We start from the raw sequence: 22,430 nt of genomic DNA on the forward strand, positions 1-22,430 counted from the left end.
TGAATTAAGAATTGTTTATAAACTTTGATTTTTGAGTTAAGGTACACTAGTATGATACAATTGTATATAATTAAACAAGAATATTTAGAGGAAAGGATTAAACTCTAAACCGTTGATTTTGATGATGAAACTAGTGGCACGATTGGACTTGGAGCCTCAAAGACAAGTAGAGCTAGGGCTACGTGAAGATAGCCATAGGTTTGATTTTCGAGAGGTAGGATATTCTTGTGCATATCCTTGATAGCCATGATTTAAATGATTTTGGCCTATGAAAATATTTTAAACACAAAACATGTTTAAAGAAAGAAATTATTTTAGAAGAAATAGCATGAATAATGCTATTGAGTTTCCAATAATTTAGAAATGAGATTTTAAAGAGTTTTTATTCTTAAAATGAGATATTTTAAGAAATGATAAAACGCATGATGGCCGCAGAGATCAGGATATGGGAATCGTATCCTTAGGGGCAGGTCCCGAAACTCGTACAACTCACTTCTTGCCCAGTTGTGATATTATGGCTTTGCGTATTTTCAGTATTTAGATATTTTGCTCCTATTATGTGAGTATTTCCTTTCTTTAAAGAATGATTGGTTCCGAGTGTTTCTTCGGACTGTGAGTACTTTTAATTATTAATTTTTTTTTATAAAACTATATCCTACTGGGTCTTCCGTTAACTTTTCTTGTTTCAAATGTATTTAACCCCACCTGGCGACGTAAAAAGTAGTGCAGAATAGGTAACTACTACCGGTGAGGTGAATCCGATTATGAGAAGTGAAGATTTGCACATTTCTTTCTTTTCCTTACCTATTTTCCTTAAAGCATGTATTAAATTATAGATTATAAACTCAAATATTGCTGGACCGTGGTTGATGTCAACATTTACTTTCTTGTTTATGTTCAAATATGCTGAACCTGTAGAGATTCTTGACATGATACTAGGGGCGAGGTTTTGAACTTGTTTTGTTAGAATTTCCATCACTTTCCTTGAAGCTTAATTTCTTATAAATAGTGAAGTTTGTTTGAAAATACCTGAATATTTTAAATTTAAAATTTAATTTTGAACTGTTAATTGTTTAATTACTTTCTTAAACATATTTAAATTTTTAAATAAGTCGACAAATATTATAACCCAATTAGTCAGTTCACCATCCTAATCATGGGGAAGAAAATGATGAACTTACTATTAACAACAGAATAAAAAATAAAGCAGCAGAAAGAAATATTTTTGGTTTTATAATATTAAACATGAGGCTGAGAATGCGCCATATGTGATATTGCTTTGCTGATAAAGATTTAGAGCAGGAGAAATCTACGCGAGGTAACTTATTGGTGGGTGGCTTTAGTTTAATTCTTAACTTGTTTCTTTCATTAGCTAATCAAGTGGTTTGTTCATGATCATAGATTAAAATATGCAAATTATATGTTCACATGCATCATTATACGTATAAATTAAGAGTTTTGTATTGCTGGAAACAAAAGCTAGCTGTCAAATCAGATTGCCAATTCTAAAGTCTAATAAATTGGGAGTGACATCAGAAGAATCTGCACCACATTCAAAATTGCATTATGAGGTGGTGAATTTGTGTTGTTTCTGATGGCTGGGGATAGGGCCCATATATAAACGCGATGACCAATGAACAGCCACAACCAACGTGTTGTGGCCCACTGGGCTCGGAGATTGGACTTAGGCCTTGATTTATGCACAAAATATTGGATTTGGGGAGATGGAGGGAAATACGTCTGATTAAAAATATGAAAATAGTAGAAAATATGCTGATATGAAAAGCTTAAAAAAGTATATAGATTAATTTTGTTGGAAAAAATAGCTTATTAAGCCATTTTAAAGGCCCATTTTGAGGCCCATGTTTGAAAGGGGCCCAATAGATTTTGAGACGGATCTCGATGGATTTGCGTTCTTCGTCACGAGGAGATCGAAATCAAGTATTCATACACTCAAAATGGATTTTGGGTGAATGAGAAATTGATGGTCTAAGTATGGTACTTGGAATGACATATGTAGAAGGAAAATTGCAAAAGTCCCACATCGGCTAGGAGTGAAGCCAATGTGGTGTTTATAAGTGATTGCACTTTGAAACCTAGGTAAGCATGTATACCAGAGAGGCTCTCTCCCGCGCAGGGGGGGTGCGAATCCCGGGCCCGGCGGGTTTGGGGCCTAATGTGTGCGCCCGCGACCTCCGGACACGAATGCCGGACCGAAAACCCCGCTCCGCGCGAGCTTACTTTTGCGATTTTATTTTTGCTCTAGCCAAGACCTTCCAGCTTCCGTTTAGCATAAAACAATGATGTTTAAAGACCATAATGAGACCTTAATGGTGATCAATGGAGGCAAACCGAATCAAGCTTTCATGGCTTCGGTTTTCCATCATCAAAAGCTGAATTACTAGCCAGAATGTGGCCAGATTCACCATGGAAAATCAAAAAACGTTTTGGCTGGTTTTAATCACCATTATTCCGGGAATAAATCTGGGTTATTACACCATAATGTCTTGGTGTAACACCCAGATTTTAGAGCCTATATAAAGGCCAAAACTCCACATGATAGAAAAACACTTTCTCACAATTCTCTTCTCCTTTTCGGTTCTCTCTCTCTCTTGGTTTGTTCCGGATTTCCTTAAGTAGTTCTTGTAGTTCAATTTTTGGTGATAGAGGAAAGATCAAGTTCTAGTTCGCCGGACGGTTCCGAAAGTGCATCGAACTGCCGTCGTTGTCGTTGTATCCTGGGAGACGGACGTCCAACGTAACCTCAAGCACACGCCGGAGGGGACGAATCTGTTTTAAGGACAACGTGGTTCACGTGCCTCGACATTCATACAATTCCGTTTTCCGAATTCCATAGAAAGGTTGATTTCGGGTTGTAACAATTTTCATTATTTTGTTATTCCTTTATTTCCTTGTTCTTCTTTGTATTTTCAATTAAATTGTCTAACAAATTTTTAGTTATAAAAATTAATAGGTCATAACTTGTCAAGTTATGGTTCATAACCAGATAAATTATTGATAAACTTGTCAAGTTATGGTTCATAGCCAGACAAGTTATGAAGAAAAATCGTGAATTATAGACAATAACTTGTCAAGTTATGGACGGAAATAGTAATTTGGCATATTTATTAACTTATGTAAACTGTTGGCCTATTAATTTTAATTCATCTCAAGTCTTAGCCTATTTTTCTCTTTCTCCCTTAAAAATATAAACAGGCTAAGTTTATAATTAGTTATTAAATAGACTTTTAATAGGTGTAAATCAGATTTACACTAAATTAAGATTTTAAAAAGCCTCTAATTAAAAAAAGGAAATGAAATCTTAAAATCTACTATGGTTTTTTTTTTCCACGTTCTCTCTATCTCCTCACTCTCTACACTGTAAACTAAGGATTTATGAGTAAACATAATATGTGTTCGGATGATAAATTCTAAATTTATCATGTAAATTCAAGATTTAAAACGAAATAAAAATTGTATTCAGATGGTAAATATTAAATTTATACTATAAATCTAAGATTTATAAATAACACAATGTGTGTCCAGATGGTTACTTCTGGATTTATCATATGATAAATCTTATATCTACGAGTATAACTAGAAAGCGTGCTATCTTATATTAAAAAAGTTAATATAATCTAATAACAGTTTATCCATTATTTTTGAATAAACACAGTATATGTTTGATGATAAATCTTAAATTTACCGTGTAAATTTAGGATTTACGAAGGAACGGAAATTGTGTTATGATATAAATCTTGGATTTATCGTATGGTAAATTCTAGATTTACGAGTAGAACTAAAAAATATTTATCTTATATTACTAAAAATCTGAATTTACCGTGTAAATCTATAATTTATGACGAAATAGAAATTGAGTTCTGATGGTAAATATTATATTTACACTATAAATTCAAGATTTATGAAATAAAAAAAATATGTATTCTATTAGTAAATCTTGAATTTACATTGTAAATCATAAATTTACGATTGGCGATGAGAGAGAGAGAAAAACAGACCCACGAAGAACTAATAGAGAGAGAAAAGAGAAAAAGAGATCTAAAGAAAAAGAGAGAAAATTTAAAAAATGAAAAATTCAAAACATAAAAAAAAACTATTCATTGCTAAATTAATTATTTACTAACATAAGTTTTAAAAGTATGCCTATTTTCTATAAATTTATCTGGATTTATTTGTTTTTAAGGAGAAATAAAGTGCTCTATTAACATTGTTTAATAAATAATATTAGAAACATCAATTCAAAAACTAACTTTTAAATAACGTACCTCAATTTATTACTTTTAATTTAACACTTACTTTGCTAATATACCCCTTTTTAGTTTATTTTTTCTCTATGCACACTATTTTTCTCTCTCATCTTTAATGCCGGTCATGCTTACTTACCTTTTCTATCTCACTTCTTATTTTCTTTCTCTTCCCTTTCATCCTTAGACCTTTGCGTTGTTCCTCCATTCATGGAAAAACCTGTAACACTTACACTCTGTTTAGTAAGATGAAAAGAAAATAAAAGGGACAAAAAATTTAGAATGATAGAAAAGATTTTAATTTTTTCTTGACTTGTTTGGTATGATAGGAAAGAAAGAAAATGAATCTACCTTCTATTGTTTGGTATGGAAAGTGAAACTAAAGAGATGAAAAAATTATTATTAGTGTAATTACTTTTTTACCCAAATATTTTTTATTAATATTCTTTTCTAATAAAAGTATAAATAATATAGTATTAAACATCAAATTAACTCTGAAAATTCATATAACTTAAACATATATTCTATCTATATTATGTATATATACACACACATACGAAATTTTCCACAAAACAAAAACCTTTTATGTATACAATACACATATATTACCAATGCAATGCTGATGATATTATGGCTTGATTAATATTGTAATTATTGTGACGAAAAATGGTAGCTGAATTTTTTTTTGAAAAATAAGAAAAATTTTTTGACATATTTGTCATTATTATAATATGTGCGGCAATCTGATTTCTCTCCTTTCTCTTTCAAATTTTTGGCTGTAATTTATAAGACAATTATTGAAAAATGGCTTATCATTTCTTGGTATAAAACCCCAAAATCATATCTCTGTTATGAATCAAAGTTTTCTTTTGATGGCTTACTATTAATCAAGTTATTTATCCCAAAAAAATGCCAACTTTTGGAGCCAATTTTAGACAAAAAATGAGGACAATTCAGTAATTTGACTTCATTTAGGTAGTTATCCACATTTTTTCTTGCTAAAATCCTCCTACTTTTGGAGAGATTAAATATGGTGGGACCCACTAATCACAATTTCCATTCAATTTTCTTTTCCTTCCTAATTTCTTTTCTAAACAAACAAACTAAGGCCCCGTTCATTTAACCGATTCGAGTTTAGAATTCGAGTTTTGCTACAGTAAAAAGCTCTCAGAAACAGTCACATCTAATTTTTTTACTACAGTAAAAAGTTCTCACATAAAGTCACATCTCAACTCGAATTAAAAACTCGAATCAACGAACTAAACGGACCCTAACTTACCAATTTCCATCTTAAAATCCCTCCAACAATTTCTTTCCTTTTACTTTTCATTCATACCAAACACACTATTAATGGGGGAAAAAGAAAATCTAACAAATCTTGCTCCTCCAAAATCACACCACAACGTTAGGCTCTTTTACTTTCTCTTCCACATATATTATTTCCCTCAGTTCACAATCATCACTTGCCTATTTTTTTAAAAGAAAAAAAAAGAGAAAAAAGAAAATGGAAATATTTAGATCTCATTTATTTTATTAATTTAAGTTTTATTACACTAAAAGCTCTCATAAACAGTCACATCTAACTTTTTATCATAATAAAAAATTCTTATATAAAATCACATATTAACTCAAATTAACGAATTAAATAGACCTTTAGAGAACAGAAAATAAAAATACAAAATCATTGTTAAATTAAATAATTTGACGTTTCATGAACAAAAAAAAAAAGACGACTTCAATAATTTCCATAAAGAAGGTTGGATAAAGACGAAATAAAAATAAAAAAAAAATAAAAACGAGATTTGATTCATATAAATTCAGTAAAAGACAAAAAGTAGATGGAAACTTACATGAGCTTCTTCGTTCATTATAACTGGTTCTTTTGCCATTATTATTATTATTATTATTTGGATACTGGAAAGCTATTGTGGGAATAATCGTAGAAAAGGTATTACTTTGTGATGTTCGAGAATAAGATGGAATTGGAAATGTCACGGGAGTATACCATAAATTAATTTTAGATTTTAAAAGTCATATTAATTTAGGAGTGATGAGTTGACATATAAAGTAGAATGACATGTCACATGTCATATAAGTTAGTATTCAAAAATTGATTTTTGAGTTAGTAATTTTAGCATTATTCTTGTTTAATTGTGTTTGAGTGATGATGAATAAAAAAAATGTTTGGTGTAATGGTAGGTAACCAATGTAGTGTACTTATATAAGAATTGGCAATCGAATGTAGTATTTTGTGAAAAAAATTGATCAAATTTAACATAAAAATGGTATAGGTGAATAATTACTTTCTTAGATTGTATAAATTTTAATTTTTATTATTTATTTTTAATTAATATTTAATTAATTAAATATTATATTAATCAAAATGGTCAGAATGAAGAGTAAGAAAAAAGGTAAAACTTAGGATAATTTTGACAAATACTTATTAAAAATGTATGAGTTAGAATTTTTACCCTTTACTCATATTTTATTATCTTTTTAATCAAATAACTACACTAATAAAAAAATATTTATTAAAAATAAAAAATAAAAATTTAGACTCACTCTAAAAACTTATGCACTTTTAACTGTAATTTTCTCTAACTTCATATGTGGCCTTGGGTTTTAGTTGGAGGTTGGATTAATTTGGGCCTCATAACCAGTAGCAGACCTAAGTGAGCCCACTCGAGCCAGATAATCCAAATGCAAGCCCAAAAGCAGTCTTCTACGGTTCCACCGACCCAAAGTGACGACATCACCAGCGCGCAACACGTGCCATGAGTAGCGCTGCTTACGTTAACCGAAGACACTCTAATCTGAGATTATGGTGCTGTAATTAAAACTAATATCTCTTGATCACATACTCCTTTCTTTTCCCTTTTTTCCACTCCTTTTTTTTTTTTTTTCACCTGAAGACGATTTTCTTTCATGTTTTTATCCTCAGCTTGCGTTTCGATCTTTCAATAAAACCCGCGAAATTTCTCAAAAAAGGTACGATTTTTCCTTTATTTATATTTTCCTCCCTGTCCGCCATGGGAACACGCTAAAAAATTACTGTGTTTTTGTGCTTTTCCGTTTAGAGCATTTCATTGTATATTTCTGTTGAAATGCGAAATGGGTATCCAAGTCTTTGTCGATCATTTCCCCTTTAGTATGCACTTTTGACATATTTTCATCTATGTTCTTCGTAAAATTTTCCGAGAAAATTAGGGAAAGGAGTTTCACTTCTTTTTTTTTTTTTGACATGTATATGTTATCTCCAGTTGTTGTTATGGAAATGGAGACAGATTTCATTTTTTGTTCTTGAAATAGTAGAAATATTATGAACATGTTGTTTAAGAGAATCTCTATAATTCTTTTAACTTTTTGTAAAAGAGAAAACTCAATATGTAAGGGTTACCATGCTTAACTTTTGCTTCAAAAAATCTTAATTTGCAATATTTGTTTAGGTTTGTAGATTATTAAAAATACTTGCTAATAATTTGTGTTAACAAGAAGCTCACCAAGAAGCAATATTTTAGTTGATTTGTTATAGTCAAGATTGAATTAATTCTGTTTTGTTTTTATTCTTAGTTTTTGAAATCCGGGTTTCAAGATTAGAACAATTGAACCATAGAAATGGATTATGATGCTGTTGATGAAGCTAGTGTCTCTGTTGATCATGTCAATGCTCATGACCAAGGGGCAGATTCCGGTAGACCTGACTTTGGTGATAGGATTTCGTCCAACAGGGAGGTGCTCGGGGAGTTGAGGAACTCTGGTGAGATCCTGACGCGGCTCGAGCTCGATTTAGCATGTGTTTCCGAGAAGATAGTTAACTTGAATGTTCTTATGATGCATGTGGCGACGAGGGAAAACGAGTTTGAAGCTTTTGCCTTGGAGAAAGAGCATACATTGGATGATTCTTTGGAGAAGGCTTTGGAATTTGATTTATTGTCTGGAGTTTTGGATTCGGAGGTGAGAGGATTGGATGGATTCATGGCTGTACTTCAGTCAGAGATTGTCAATGCCCGTGAGCTAGTATCTTCATGCTTACACGAGGGAGAAACTCTCGGAGAAATGGAAGAAAAGTTGTGTGATTCTGAACAATCTTTTAAGCAGTCACAAGATCAGATTTCTGAAATTAGGATGCAGTCACTGAAGTTGCAGAGGACATTGACATGTTTAGATCGAGAAGAAGAATGTAAGCTACATATTATATGCCGTTTCAAGAACATTTTGTTATCGTTACTATGGTTGAAATCTAATCGTGCCTATTACTTTATTTAGTTTGGTGGTTGTGGACTAACAATAGTTACTGTTCTTTTTCCTTTCGATTTTTTCCCTCTTCGATGGAGACATCTAGTTTTCCCCGTCAGTGAACAAGTAAAACTGTTAATTTTTTTTTCTTGCATCTCACTTTCTTATGAATATGTTGGCAGGGAATAACTACAAAAAGTTAGAGGAGGATCAATTTTTTAGTGTGAATGCAAAAATAAAAATGCAAACTGCTGAACAACAAAGACATATTTTGAGGTTGCTGGAGAAATCTTTGGCAAGAGAGATAGATCTTGAAAAGAAGTTAGTCGAATTTAGGCACGTTGAAGAAGAGTTAAAACAAAGGCTCCTCTCGTCCCAACAAGAAGTGTATTGCATGGAGGATGAAACAGCAGATGTTTGGGAAAGATGGTTTGAGGCAGATAGTACATCTGCAGTTCTGATGGGAATTTCAAAAGAACTATTGGGTCGGCTCCAGATACTCGAGTTCAATTTGAACAGTTTGGTTCAGCAAGAAACCAAGCTAAGATCAAAGCTTGAAGATTCCATAGAAGAGCTGAAAGCCAAAGAAAACTCTTTGAATGAGCTTGCAAGCAGCAGTGCAGAAGTTAGTGACTTGCTTGTTTCACAGACCAACAATTTAAAAGCAAGCTTGAGGGAGGCTGAAGACAAGTTGATTCTTGCCAATTCAGAGGCTTTTACTTTGAGTGAAAAGGTCGCTTTGCTTGAGAAGCAGCTGAAGGAGTCTGACAAGGTTGAATTCCTTGAGAGGAAGTTAAGAGAGTCTGATATCCAGTTACAGCGTGCAATTGCATCTGCTGAAGCTAGTCAGGAGAAGCAAAACCTGCTGCATTCTACAATAGATGATATGGAAAATCTGATTGTGGATCTTAAGGGAATGGTTTCAAAATATGAGAGTCGGGCTGATAGTGCCGAGGAGAAGTGTATTATATTATCTGAATCTCATGCGGAGCTAAATGAGGAACTGAACTTTTTGAGGGGGAGATTGGAATCCCTGGAAGCATCTTTGCAACAAGCTGATGAGACCAAGTTGGCCGCTGCGAAGGGCGTAGGTCTCCAGACCAAAGTTGTTGCAAATTTGGTTTTGCAACTAGCTTTTGAACGAGATCGTCTTCATAAGCAGGTATCGACCAAAGACGCGTGTGGTACTCTCGATTTATTGCATTAGTACCCCTCTTTTTTCTTTCCCAATTCTTATCAATGTCTGATACTCTCGCATGGAAATTGATAAGCTTGGTTGTTACATGTCAAGAGTCCTTACTGGGGTATGTCATGTGGGGTTTTCCCCTGACTCTAAAAGTACGAACATTCTGCTGATTATAACAGTTTTGATGTCTTATGTATAGATTTCTTCGTTAGCAATGGAGAATAAAATTCTACTGCTGCAGTTACAAGGAAGCAACAAAGATTCTGCGGTTTTGAGGCATGATATGGCTGCTGCTACGTGCTCAAAGGACAGCAAGGAAGAAGTTACTGAAACGACTTCTATCAGTTCTGAGGTAGGGGCCTTATGTCTTAATGTTTCACTGTTTAATTACGAAAATATAATCGTAATAGTTACTTACTTCCAGGGGCTTTTTTTTTTTTTTTAATTTTATTTATTTTTGCTATGATTTTTCTAGATATACGAATCGATTGCATTAACTAATTTGGATTTATTCTAACCAATGATAGTTTTCCTCATCATGAAGTAGAACTCTTGCGGAGTTAACTTGAGAAAGCTTTTGGAGTAAAGCTATTAAATATTTTAATCAAAGTCTTTGGATTTGTTATTCCTTTTTTCCCTTAGTTTGGATTGTTAAAATATTTTTAGTTTGGAAGTGAATGTTTTTCATACTTTTGCCTCATTATGTGTACCTTGTCAGCTGGATAAGACTCGAGAGAATGCATCTTTCGTTGAGAATGAAGTGGGAGCAACACCAGGACCAGAGACTGCAAGGAGAATCGATGCAGGAATCTTGAACTTTAAGCTAGTTTTTTTGGCAATGCTCATTCTGCTGATCGCAGTTGCAGCTTATTATTCTTCTCAACTAGAAAGCTGATTTTGACCAGGATTCCAAAGTTCTTCATAAGTTCACCAATGAAGCTCTTTCTCTACGTGGCCTCTCTCCTATACCTACCCAGAAAACACAAAAGGCTTTGACGATGAAAAGATACCACTGCGAAACTTGTTCTGCCAAAGAATTTATAGGTAGTGTATACAGTCCTAATCTGACTCGACCTCGAGGTAGATATTTTATTTTTATTTTTTTTTCTCAAGTGAAGAAGACAGTTTTAGCTTGAACCATTTAGGACCTCAAAAGCTGACGGAGTTGACCGTATCTTACCATAGCATTTTGCGGTTTCTTGCATCAACTCAGGCTTAGGATAGTGTTCTTGCTATCCTGTTTCCTTCATGGTAGCTAGCTCGAATTTCGAAGCGATGTAGACTCTGACTGAGTCGGGTTATTTGAAGTTTCATTTTGTTGGGACTAACTTGACTAGCGAGTTATCTCAGTTTTGGCCCCTTTTCTTTCCAAAGAAGTTTTGTCTGCATTTCTGCTGACAAAAGTTGTTTACTTCGTTGCTCTTTGTATCCTTGTATAAGTTAACTGGTTCCATGAAGTTTCTCATGACTTCAGCAATGAATGTGATTAGCTAAGAAGCGACTTTAGTGGCACTTTTCTGATTGTTGCCCCGTACATTATTCTTTTAATATCATTTCCATGAACTAATGGCGTATGATGGTGACTGACCTTACATTTTAAGCAAGTATTAGTTTAACACTAAGCAACTTACTTTTGAGTTATACAAAATCCTATAACGATCAGTAATATCTATCTTAATGTATCGGAGAGTGAAAACACGGAGCAAAAAAAGTCATTGAAACGACAAATTCTCACTGTTTTATTGAAATTTTCAGTTTCAAAAAAATTGCAATATAATGTGATAATATCACAAGCTATTCGCTGTCCAAAAAACATAAAAAATTTGCAATCTCTTGGGAATGCGTATATTTTTTTAGCAACTCTTCCAGTATTTTGTTCTCAACTAACTTGGAATTTAACCAATCAAAATGGTTACAAACAAAACTAAGAATTGCACATTTAAGTTCTGAGCTCTTCTTCCTGCTCTTCCACTTCTACATCCTCATCAAAATGAGCATATAGCGAATACCCAGCCCATTTCATTTCACCAACTAGCAAATGGAGTTTCTCATATATCTCTATGCACCTTGGATGAGCTTTGTCCCCAACAAGAAATGCATGTACCTCATCTTTAACCTCAATCCAGCTACAACCCGGCTCCTTCTTCAATTTGTGAGACTTCATTGCTCTTCTCATGTTTGACATCTCACCCCACATTCCAGAATCAGCATAAATATTTGATAGAAGAACATAAGCAGCAGAATCTTGAGGGTCTAATTGCAAAAGATTTCTAGCTGCTTTTTCCGCAACTTCTACGTCCCCATGTAGCTTACAAATGCTAAGCATAGTTCGCCATATAACAGCGTCGGCTTCAAAGGGCATCTCTTGAATAAGCCTCAAAGCCTCATTAAGTTGTCCTGACCTCCCTACAATATCCACCATGCAAGAGTAGTGCTCCAATTTGGGAGCTAAGTTATAGTCACTTTGCATTAAGTGGAAGTAATGCAATCCCTTTTCAGCATTCCCGATATGCGCACAAGCACGGAGGACTGATACGAAAGTTGCATGGTTTGGTTTCACATTCTCAAGTTGCATATCCTCGAAGACTTTAATGGCGTCTTCTCCTAGGCCATGGTGGGCGTAACCACATATCATGGTGTTCCAAGTCACCGAATCCCGCTTTCGTGATTTCTCAAACATCAGTCGAGAATCTTGCATGTTTCCGCACTTTGAGTACATGTCAACAAGCGTGCTGGATATGTACGCATCCGAGAGCAATTCTTGCTTGATTATTTGAGAGTGTATTTGCATCCCAAGTCCAACAGTGGCCAAATTAGCGCAGGTATCAAGAACTGCTGCATAAGTGAAGCTATCAGGCTTGACACCCATTTCCAACATCTGAGAGAAGAACCTCTGTGCATCCTCATTTTGTTTTTGCTGTGAGAATCCAGAGATGATTGCGTTCCACGAAACCATCGTTTGTTCATCAGTTCTATTATGGATCTTTTCTGCCTCTTCGATCATTGCACACTTACAATACATGTCAACAAGTGCACCTCCAACAAACAAATCCAAGCCCATCCCCGATTTAATAACTCTACCATGGATCTCCATCCCATGACTCAGAGCTTGATGAGCGGCACAAGCTTTTAAAACACTACCGTATGTGAACTGATCTGGTTCCATCCTTAAACGGAGCATGGAAACAAAAACCTGAAGCGTTTCCTCCCCATTATTATTCTGTTCATTGGCTGCAATAATTGCGTTCCAAGATACGGCATCTCTCCTTACCATCTCATCAAATACACAAGATGCTTCAAATAGACAACCACATTTTCCGTACATGTCCAGAACGGCATTTGCAACGCATATATTGGACGCCAAACGACTCTTAACGGCGAAGCCATGTAGTTGAAGTCCCTCAAAATGCCCTTTAATCACCGCACAAGCACCAAGCGCACCAGATAGAGATACTTCATCAAAACCAAGTCCAGACTTTCGCAACAGCAGAAACAAGTATAAAGCTTCCTTCCCCTGCTGACTTCGAGCATAGCCCACGATTATGGCATTAAAAGATTGCAAATTATGGTTTGGCATTGAGTTGAATAGTTTCCTAGCATCAAACATATTGCCACATTTTGCATACATATCCAAAGTGGCGGTTCCTACCAAGACATCAGAATCAAAATGCGACTTTATGGCATGTCCATGCAACTGAGTCCCAAACTTATAGGCAGATAATCCAGCACAGGACCTGAAAACACTAGCATAGGTAGACTGGCTCACTCCAATTCCTTCAATCTGCATCCTCCTGAACATCTCTAAACCGTTAACAAATTGGTCATTCTGAATGCAACCTGCAATCATAGCGCTCCAAGAAACCCAATTCTTTTTGGGCAATTCATCAAAAACCTGAAAAGAAAACTTTAGTTTCTTACACTTCGCATACATATCTAACAAAGCACTTCCTGTCACAACATCAACAACATAACCCGTTTTGAACGCAATACCGTGAAATTGAATCCCAAAATCCAAATATTCCATCGCGGAACATGCTTTCAAAATGAGAGCTAACGAAGTAGGGTCAAGCCCCACGCCAAAACTGCTCATCTGCAAACAAACACCAATAGAATTCTGATAGTCACCATTCTGCAAATACCCCGAAATCAAGGAATTCCAAGAGACCACATCCCTCCTTGGCATTGCATCGAACAACGACTGCGCGATCTCCATCTTGCCACGCACAGAATACCCGGAAATCATGGTATTCCAAGAAACCGAGTCTCTCTCAGGCATTTCGTCGAACGTCTTACTTGCATACTCCAAGTTGCTGCATTTCACGTACATCTGAATCAAACAATTCATAACAAACACCGTGGGCTCGAACCCCGATACGATCATCCGACAATGGGCTTGTTTTCCCGGATTGAGAGCTCTTCCATAGGAGCATTGTTGGAAAATCCGAGAAAAGGTTTTGAAACTGTTGGTGGGTTTTGCTTGGTCTGGTGGTGTCAGAGTTGAGAAGAAGAGCCTTGACGAGGAAGACAGTAGTAGTCTTGATAAAGAATGGTGAAAAAATTGAACTTGATGATGACCCATCAACCTCCGTGCTCATTCTTAGGCGGGATTTTCGACCGTTACTTTTGGTTTTTTTTTTTTGGCTATGAATAAACATCATTATTAAAGCCTGGAGGCAGCAAACACGAGTAGAGAGCACTTCTTCCTCTAGAGTTGTTAAAGTGACTCAAATTAGTTTTAAAAAAAAGCAACAATTTTATGTTTTTAGTTAAGTTACTCTTTTCAGTTTTTTAGGCATTGGTTATTTTATGATTTATTAAAAGTTTATAAATAAATATTTTGTATAAGATTTTATGTGTGTGCTTAAAGAAAAGTAATTTCAGAAAAAAGTTTGTAGATAGAGTGTCTCCTTTAAGAGAAAGAAAAGTGACGAGAGAGATAGATAAGGGTGTAAGGGATTTTGGGTAGCGAGAGAAAGCGAAAAAGTTTGTTGAGTGTGTAATTCTAAAACTGTTAGTAAATTTTTTTCTTTTTTTCGTGGACGTAAGAAATTTTTCTGAACCACTTAAATCTTTATCTTCTCTATTTTTATATATTTTTTATTTCAATTTATTTTTCTGTTGCATGTGTGAGGGGGTGCGTTTTTCTCAACAACTGGTATCAGAGTTGTGGTGAATATCTAAAAAAAAATCAAGATGATGTCTGGGATAAAGTTTGAGCAGATTGAGCATTTTGACAGGAAGAGTAATGTCAGCATATGGCGGAGTACGGTAAAAGATGTTCTGATTCAGCAGGGATTACTGAAAGCGCTGCAAGAAAAGAAGCCAAAAAATATGAAAGATGAAAATTAAAAAGAATTGAAAGCGAGAGCGGTAAGCAAAATTCGTTTAAGCTTGGTTTCTGAATTAAAATATAGTTTTATGAATGAAATATCTCCTTCTGAGTTATGGAAAAAATTAGAAAAAGTTTATGTGTCGAAATACCTAACAAATAGATTATATTTAAAGAAGCAATTGTATGAGTTGAAGATGGATGAGAAAACTGATGTTAGGGATGATATAAATAATTTTAATAAGTGATAACTCAATTGTTAAGTGTATAGATCAAAATTGATGAGGAAGATAAAATGGCAATTTTGTTGGCCTCCCTACCCAAATCATATGAGATTTTGGTGACTATACTTTTAATTGGGAAGACAATGTTGACTGTAGATGAGGTGTCAGCCGCTTTGTTAGAGACTGCAAATATGAAAAAACCTAGTATTACGTCTCATACTAAACAAGTTTTAGTGCACAGTCATATTTGAATAGGGATAGGAGCAAGTCACAAGAGAAATTTTATGATAAAAGAGATGATCGTTCCCAATCCTGCCAAGAAAGGATATTAAGTGCAAAAGGTCGTGGTTAATTAGTGACAATGTCCGCCAGAAAATGTAAGTAACCCAACCTCTGAAAATAGAAGGGATCTAAGTTATTCTTCTTACATGAGCGGATGAAATCCCCAACCTTCTCGGCAATCACCTCATTGTTTTCTTTTATCAGAAAAGGAGTCGGTAGAACCAAGGCCCTAACCCAGAAACGAGCCTTGAAAAGATCAACGACCTTCTAATCTCTATCTTGTGGCCAAGCTTTCACATTCAGCAACGAATTGTTGATAATTCAAGGGCGTCTTTTAAGAATTTTCTGACAATCAACCTCCAATTTGAACCGGATGGCGAAGAAACTCGGCCTCGGTTCTTCAAACGACCAAGAATGGTCCGTAGAGAAGATTTGGATACGGGTTTTTCATAGCAGAGCTTTACCAGGACAGAGAATTTGACAAAACGTTCCGTCAAGTCAAAGTTTAAGGTCAAACTAAGGATCAAGTTGACGCTGATATTAGAAGAAATAGAGGGCCCAGACGGTCCCTCCTTTCTTGGCACAATATTACGATTAGGTACCATAGTAGGAAACAAGATGATACAAGTAGGATAGTGAGGACCACCAAGGACCTACAGTAGAGGAATGACGCGGATGGTGAAGTGATTAGTGGTGATATAATCAATAATTTTGTTTTTGAATATATTTTAACTATATTTTAACTTCTGAAAACACCCCTGGGTGCACCCTCTTAATTCTTAAAGGATGTTTAATTATGAACAAGAGGTTGAGTTGTGGTGCTTAGCACTGTTGATGCCCGCAAGCATTGTTCTTCAAATTGTTCATGTGACTTTTCATTTTCAGGCATGATACGAGATGTAAATGTCTTGATATTTCTCGACGTCAAAAAAGCTTTGGAAGGTAAATAGTTTGTAAAGGATAGAGCTTTAAAATCCAAGATACTGCTTTTGCCTCCGGTTTTAGTTCATCACGATGCGAAATGCATGCCTAATTTCTAATTGTTGCTTTTAAATTTTGCACAGATGGAATGAAGCTCTACATCTCCGACAACAAAGTAATACTGACTGAGGGTTTTGACGGTGTCGTACCTCTCAAGTACTTCAAAAAGATAGATTCATGGCCGTGTAGACAACCTATTCCGTTTTGAGCTCTTGGGTTTGACCAAGAATGGTCGTTTTGTTTTCCCTTTTTCTCTTCTTTTTGGTCCCCGAAATGGCCACTTGATTAACTTTGGGACGATGAAATAAGCTGGTTCCATTTTTCCATCATAGATGTATATTTAGCTCTTGAATTACATAGTTTATGACTCCTTATCAACGTGGCATGGAATTTGATATTGTTCCCTTGGAATTATATGCCTGTACTTATCAGTACCTTCAGCGATTTACTCAGTTTAAGTTCAGAAGCTCCGTTTCTCTTGACCACACAAATCATAGAAATAGTTCCCTTTCCATCCAGATGGGAATATCACAATATTTTCAATCGATTAGGGAAAAAAAAAAAAAAGTTTTGATAAGTAACCAAACCCGCATCGTTTAGAAATGAGATAACTTTTGAAACTGCTCGCTGTTTAAATGCAACAGATCTGAGTATACTAATGTATTTTCAAACATGTTTTTTTCATTGAAAAAGTTTCTTTTCTTTGATACATTTTCGTTAAAATATGTTTTTCAAATTTTTTATAAATACATTATTATCCATCCTAAGAATGTCACGCACGTGAACGCAAAAAATTCACTCTTCTGTATGCCGTAATAATTTTGGAAAGTTACACACCCTGCATTTTATTGACACCGTTGATGCTTTTCTTATTAACCACTGGTTTTTATTAATTTAAATTATATGAAATTCTGTTTCGTCTATCATATTCATATATGTTTTCGTACTTATTATTTATTAACACGTGTTAAATTAAATAATCAATTACGTTGAGTATTCTTAACTTCTAGGCTTCTATCACTTGACTAGTTTAAAGTACGTATTTAAGGTGTACGTGTAGTGTGTCACGTAATAAGAAAATTGATAATTTGATATATATGGATTACGTGAAGAGATGTTAAGACAATGTCAAAAAGTTGAGAGATGTTAAAATATAGGACAAATTTTATAAATTCTCTTGAACTTAGTTATTTGTGTCAACATGCTCTTGAATTTTAAACTATTCATGTTATGCTTTTTAAATTATGACATCTCTCTAAATTTTCCCCTTTGTTTGATTCCGCTAAATTTTTTAACGAAAATGTTTATGAATACCCCTGAACTAAACAACTAAATTTTAAATAATCCTAAGACATAAAAAAATAAACGAATTCTAAAACGTAAATATAACTTCAAATTAAAAAATTATTAAAATTATCTAATTATATTCCTTACAAAAGATATTGTTAAAATGTGTGTAGATAATGTGTTGCGTTGTGGCTAGAATTTGTACAAAAATAACTCTGATTTGATTATTTTTTTAATTGTTTTCTTGGTAGTATTTTCAAGTTCTAAATTGTTTGATTTTATCACCTGTGGTAGTGGCATAAAGACAAAAGACGATATGTCATGATTAGATGTGTAAGTTTGGGCCGCCCAACCTGACCCAAAAGAAAATTTCGAGCTAGGCCGGCCCGACTTTAAAAGAGAGAAGGTCGGTCCTGTCCAGGTTTAAGCCTAAAAAATTTAAGATCGGCCTGGCTCGGCCTAAAATTTTACAATTTAAAAACCTCTTTAAAAATATAATGTTTGAACCGTATCGGGCCGAGCCGACTCTCCCTAAGTTCAAAAAATTTAAGGTTAGACCTAGACTAACAGTGGTGGGCCTCGGGTCGCCTAAACTTACAGGCTAGTCAATTCTCATTTTGCAGTTGTGTTACAACACGTTGACCGGAAGCACACCGTTGCAACTGCGAAACCTGAAGAGGCTTAGTGTTCTTGCTCTTCAATACAATCAATTAACCGGTGCAATTCCTGCGAGTTTGGGCGAGCTAAAAGCATTAACAAGATTGGATTTGAGCTTCAACAGCCTCTTTGGTTCTGTTCCTGCAAAATTAGCTGATGCCCCTATGTTACAAGTCCTTGATATCCGAAATAATTCTCTCTCCGGAACTGTCCCACAAGGTGATGTATGCTTTTTAAGTACTACTAACTTAACCAGGCTTCTCATTCTACTCATTTGTAGTTTTTATTTTGTTGGGTATCTTATTCAATTGAAGATTAAGGCATAAATAGTCTATCTTATTCAATTGAAGATTAAGGCATAAATAGTCTATCTTATTCAATTGAAGATTAAGGCATAAATAGTCTAAACTTTATACTTGATTTACATTTAATGTAGCGCTTAAGAGACTCAATGGAGGATTCCAATGCGAAAACAATCCACATTTATGTGGGGTTGGCTTTCCCGACTTGCACGTTTGCTCAGCCAGTGATGGTTGGGAGCCAAATAGGCCAGAACCATATCAACCCAGTAACCTTTCTGCAAATGGTTTCCCACACTCAGCCCAAAATCTTACTGCAGAAGATCTTCCTGAGTCTGCGAATTTGAACCCAGATTGCAGCAGAACCAGCTGTTCAAAAACATCAAAATCTCCTCAAGTTGGTGTGGCTTTGGGGGTCATTGGACTTTTTGTTGCTTTTACTGTTTCTGGTCTTTTCACATTTTCGTGGTACCGCCGTCGGAAACAGAAAATAGGGAGCGCTTTCAACTCATCAGATAGCCGGCTTAGCACTGACCAGGCCAAGGAAGTTTACAGGAAGAGTGCATCTCCTCTCATCAGTCTGGAGTACTCGAATGGATGGGACCCGGTCGCGAAAGGTTGCAGTGGATTCTCTCAGGAAGTTCTTGAGAGCTTCATGTTCAATTTAGAAGAAGTGGAGCGTGCCACTCAGTGCTTCTCGGAAGTGAACTTGTTGGAGAAAAGCAATTTCTCTGCCATCTACAAGGGAATCCTGAGGGATAGGTCAGTTGTTGCAGTAAAGTGCATTGCAAAGACGAGCTGCAAATCTGATGAAGCGGAGTTCCTGAAGGGACTGAAGATATTGACATCATTGAAACATGAAAATCTTGTTAGGTTGAGAGGCTTTTGCTGTTCAAAAGGTAGGGGAGAGTGTTTTCTTATCTACGATTTTATCCCCAATGGAAGCCTCTTGCAGTATCTTGACGTCGAGGAAGGCAGTGGCACAGCTCTTGAATGGTCAACCAGAATATCCATTATCAACGGCATTGCCAAAGGTTGGTGCATTTTTTTCTTGAAAATCAAATTTTGATATGATTCATTGCTTCAGGAGCTTTGTGTGCATTGAAAATTTGACTTTTTTTTTTTGAACCAGGTATTGCCCATTTGCATGGAAACAAAGGCAACAAACCCGCCATGGTTCACCAGAATATATCAGCGGAGAAGGGGCTCACTGACACCAACTATAAGCCCATGATTTCAAATTCGGGTCTGCACAAACTTCTTGCAGACGATATTATCTTCTCCTTGCTCAAAGCCAGTGCTGCCATGGGATACCTGGCTCCCGAGTACACAACCGCCGGTCGCTTCACCGGAAAAAGTGATGTTTATGCGTTTGGTGTGATCATACTTCAAATCCTCTCTGGAAAACGAAAAATCACTCAATTCGTACGCCAAGGGGCAGAGTTCTGCAGATTTGAAGACGTTATCGATCAAAACCTCGAGGGAAAGTTTTCAGAATCTGAGGAGCGAAACTTGGAAAATTGGCTCTTCTCTGTACCAATGAATCTCCTAACCACCGGCCATCCATGGAGAATGTTATGCAAGAGTGGGTTTGTCAGCTGTTGATGTTCTTACCAGGTTTTCACCTCAATTTTCAAAGGACGGGGGGGTAATCGGGTATGATGAAGGATTTACTAACTACGCACTACAGTCAATAATCTATTTTGACTTATAAAATACCCAAAAAAAAAATCCTTTAAATGAAAAAAATAGTACAAATATGACCAAAAAAATGTTTGGTAGAGGGATTTGTTTCCTGATTCGAATCATGATTCGTAGTTCACTACAATATTTTCTCTCATAAAAAATTCACGTAAATAAAAAATAGTTCAAATCACATGATTTGAATCCTCCAACTAAACGTGGCCAATACCCCATCCCCAAGGCCAACCACAATCGCCAAGCCCCTTTAAACCTTCCCCCATGCATACCTACACGTGGGAGGAAACATAAATATCCAGAGATTAATTATGGAAAGGTAGGTTTTTCATGTGTTATTTTGATGGATTTAATTAATTTTGTTTGCTTCGTAGCAAAAATTAATTTAGTTCGGAGGGGATTAGAAAATTGTTGAAATTTGGGGAAATGGAGACTGTCGTGTGATTTTTTGTTTTAGGTGAGCGTTTTTTGTTCCTACCCTAAAAGTATTTGATTAAATGCCCCAGTGAACATATTTTCTTTTGTTTTTAATGTCCCTTATAGTTTCATGCGTTAATCAGTTTCTTGAGCGAGAGGAACTTGAATGGCTAGATTTTTAGGGTATGAAATGACAATTCTTAAAATTAAGTTATTTTTATGTTTGGTTGGACAAAAAAAAATAGAAAATTTAGAAGCGATAATTGGTGAGAAGGATGATGAAATTTGAAGAATGCAAGCTGAAATTGAAATGCTTAAAATGCAAAAATGTTTGATGACAAAATTTCTTGTATTTTATTGTGTTTTAATTGTTGTCATATTGATGTTGAAGTGAAGAAATGATAAGTTGTATTATTGAATGTCTGTTTTGGAAGGCTGTGAAAGTGAAACAATTTGCACTTTATGATAAACTATAAAAAAGCCCTTGGTCTAAAATAAGAAAAAACGCAACAAAAAAAATAAAATTAGGAAAGAGAAAATTCATAAAATAAATAAATAAAAAAGAACAAAACATTTAAAAAGTTAAAATGAAAAAAAAAATGTGTGTAAAGATAACTTTTGACATCACGAATTAAACAAAAAATAGTTAAGTAGAGACATATTTGAAGAAAATTATTTCAACTATTGATAAAAATTAAATAAAAACACATGCAAAAAAATTATTTTCATAAGAGTACAGTGAGAAAAATAAAAATTAAACCGTAAAAAAATTCACAAAATAAAAAAAAATAAAAAAAAATATTTAAAAAAATGTAAAGAATAAAAAAAATAAAAAATAAAGGAGGATGAGAGAGCGCCGCCCCATAAAAGACTTCTGTTATAAAAGTTTTAGCTCTTTTATATATTGTTAGATTAGATATGGTGTGAGAAGAGAAGTGAAATGTGCTCTTGACAGGGCCAGCCAAAGTTTGGGAGACTACTTATGAGAGATGGATAGCTCCACAGCCTGGTTTTGTCAAGGTAAATATTGATTCTACTATCAAACCCCATCTAAATTTTTCTGGGATTGGTATTTGTGTCCGTGATGAGTGAGGACGCGTGTTTGGTGGGGGTAGCTATTCAATTTTTTTGGAAATTTTAGTCCCCATGCTGCGGAGTGTTTGGCGGTTCTAGAAGGGACGAGGTTTGTTAGTGAAGGTGAGTTAGAGTTGAATTTATGATCCGTTTAGTTTGTTGATTTAAGTTTTTAATTCGAGTTTGAGATGTAACTTCATGTGAAAATTTTTTTATTGTAGTAAAAAAGTTAGATGTGATTATTTTTTATAGTTATTTACTACAGTAAAACTTAAATTCTAAACTCAAATCGGTAAAATAAACGGGATCTTAATCAATGTTGTTAATGCCTTAATTCTCAGGTTTGGAGAGCCCTTGAAGCTTCAACCATTGAAGAAGTTCGTGACACTTTTTGACATGCAAATAGTGGCACGGTTTGCTACATACCTCGACGAGGAAATTCTATAGTTCACTGTCTAGTTAATTATGTTTGTTCTCACAATGATGATTTTATTT

The 22,430-nt window shown here is 35.0% G+C and overlaps 2 protein-coding genes and 1 pseudogene across 3 annotated transcripts; 2 read left to right on the top strand and 1 right to left on the bottom strand.

The window, feature by feature from the left end:
- The first annotated feature begins 7,178 nt into the window (after positions 1 to 7,178).
- LOC21392975 (WPP domain-interacting tail-anchored protein 1) lies at positions 7,179 to 11,250 on the top strand. Of its 2 annotated transcripts, none has more exons than XM_010102582.2 (5): positions 7,179 to 7,253; positions 7,836 to 8,445; positions 8,684 to 9,663; positions 9,887 to 10,039; positions 10,406 to 11,250. In XM_010102582.2, exons 2-5 carry the CDS (start codon positions 7,881 to 7,883, stop codon positions 10,580 to 10,582), a joined length of 1,875 nt encoding a protein of 624 aa, XP_010100884.1. In that variant the 5' UTR covers positions 7,179 to 7,253; positions 7,836 to 7,880; the 3' UTR covers positions 10,583 to 11,250. The 2 variants fall into 2 exon arrangements, with proteins under 2 accessions (XP_010100884.1, XP_024024287.1); XM_024168519.1 differs by lacking the exon at positions 7,179 to 7,253 and adding an exon at positions 7,359 to 7,413.
- Positions 11,251 to 11,493: 243 nt separating this feature from the next.
- On the bottom strand, positions 11,494 to 14,347 carry LOC21392976 (pentatricopeptide repeat-containing protein At3g02330, mitochondrial). The gene has a single exon (XM_010102583.2). It carries the CDS (start codon positions 14,264 to 14,266, stop codon positions 11,627 to 11,629), a length of 2,640 nt encoding a protein of 879 aa, XP_010100885.1. The 5' UTR covers positions 14,267 to 14,347; the 3' UTR covers positions 11,494 to 11,626.
- Positions 14,348 to 15,601: 1,254 nt separating this feature from the next.
- On the top strand, positions 15,602 to 22,330 carry LOC21392977 (annotated as a pseudogene).
- The last annotated feature ends 100 nt before the right edge of the window (positions 22,331 to 22,430 follow it).

The sequence above is a fragment of the Morus notabilis genome, unplaced genomic scaffold, assembly GCF_000414095.1.
Source record: "Morus notabilis unplaced genomic scaffold, ASM41409v2 Scaffold85, whole genome shotgun sequence".
NCBI classification, from domain to species: domain Eukaryota; kingdom Viridiplantae; phylum Streptophyta; class Magnoliopsida; order Rosales; family Moraceae; genus Morus; species Morus notabilis.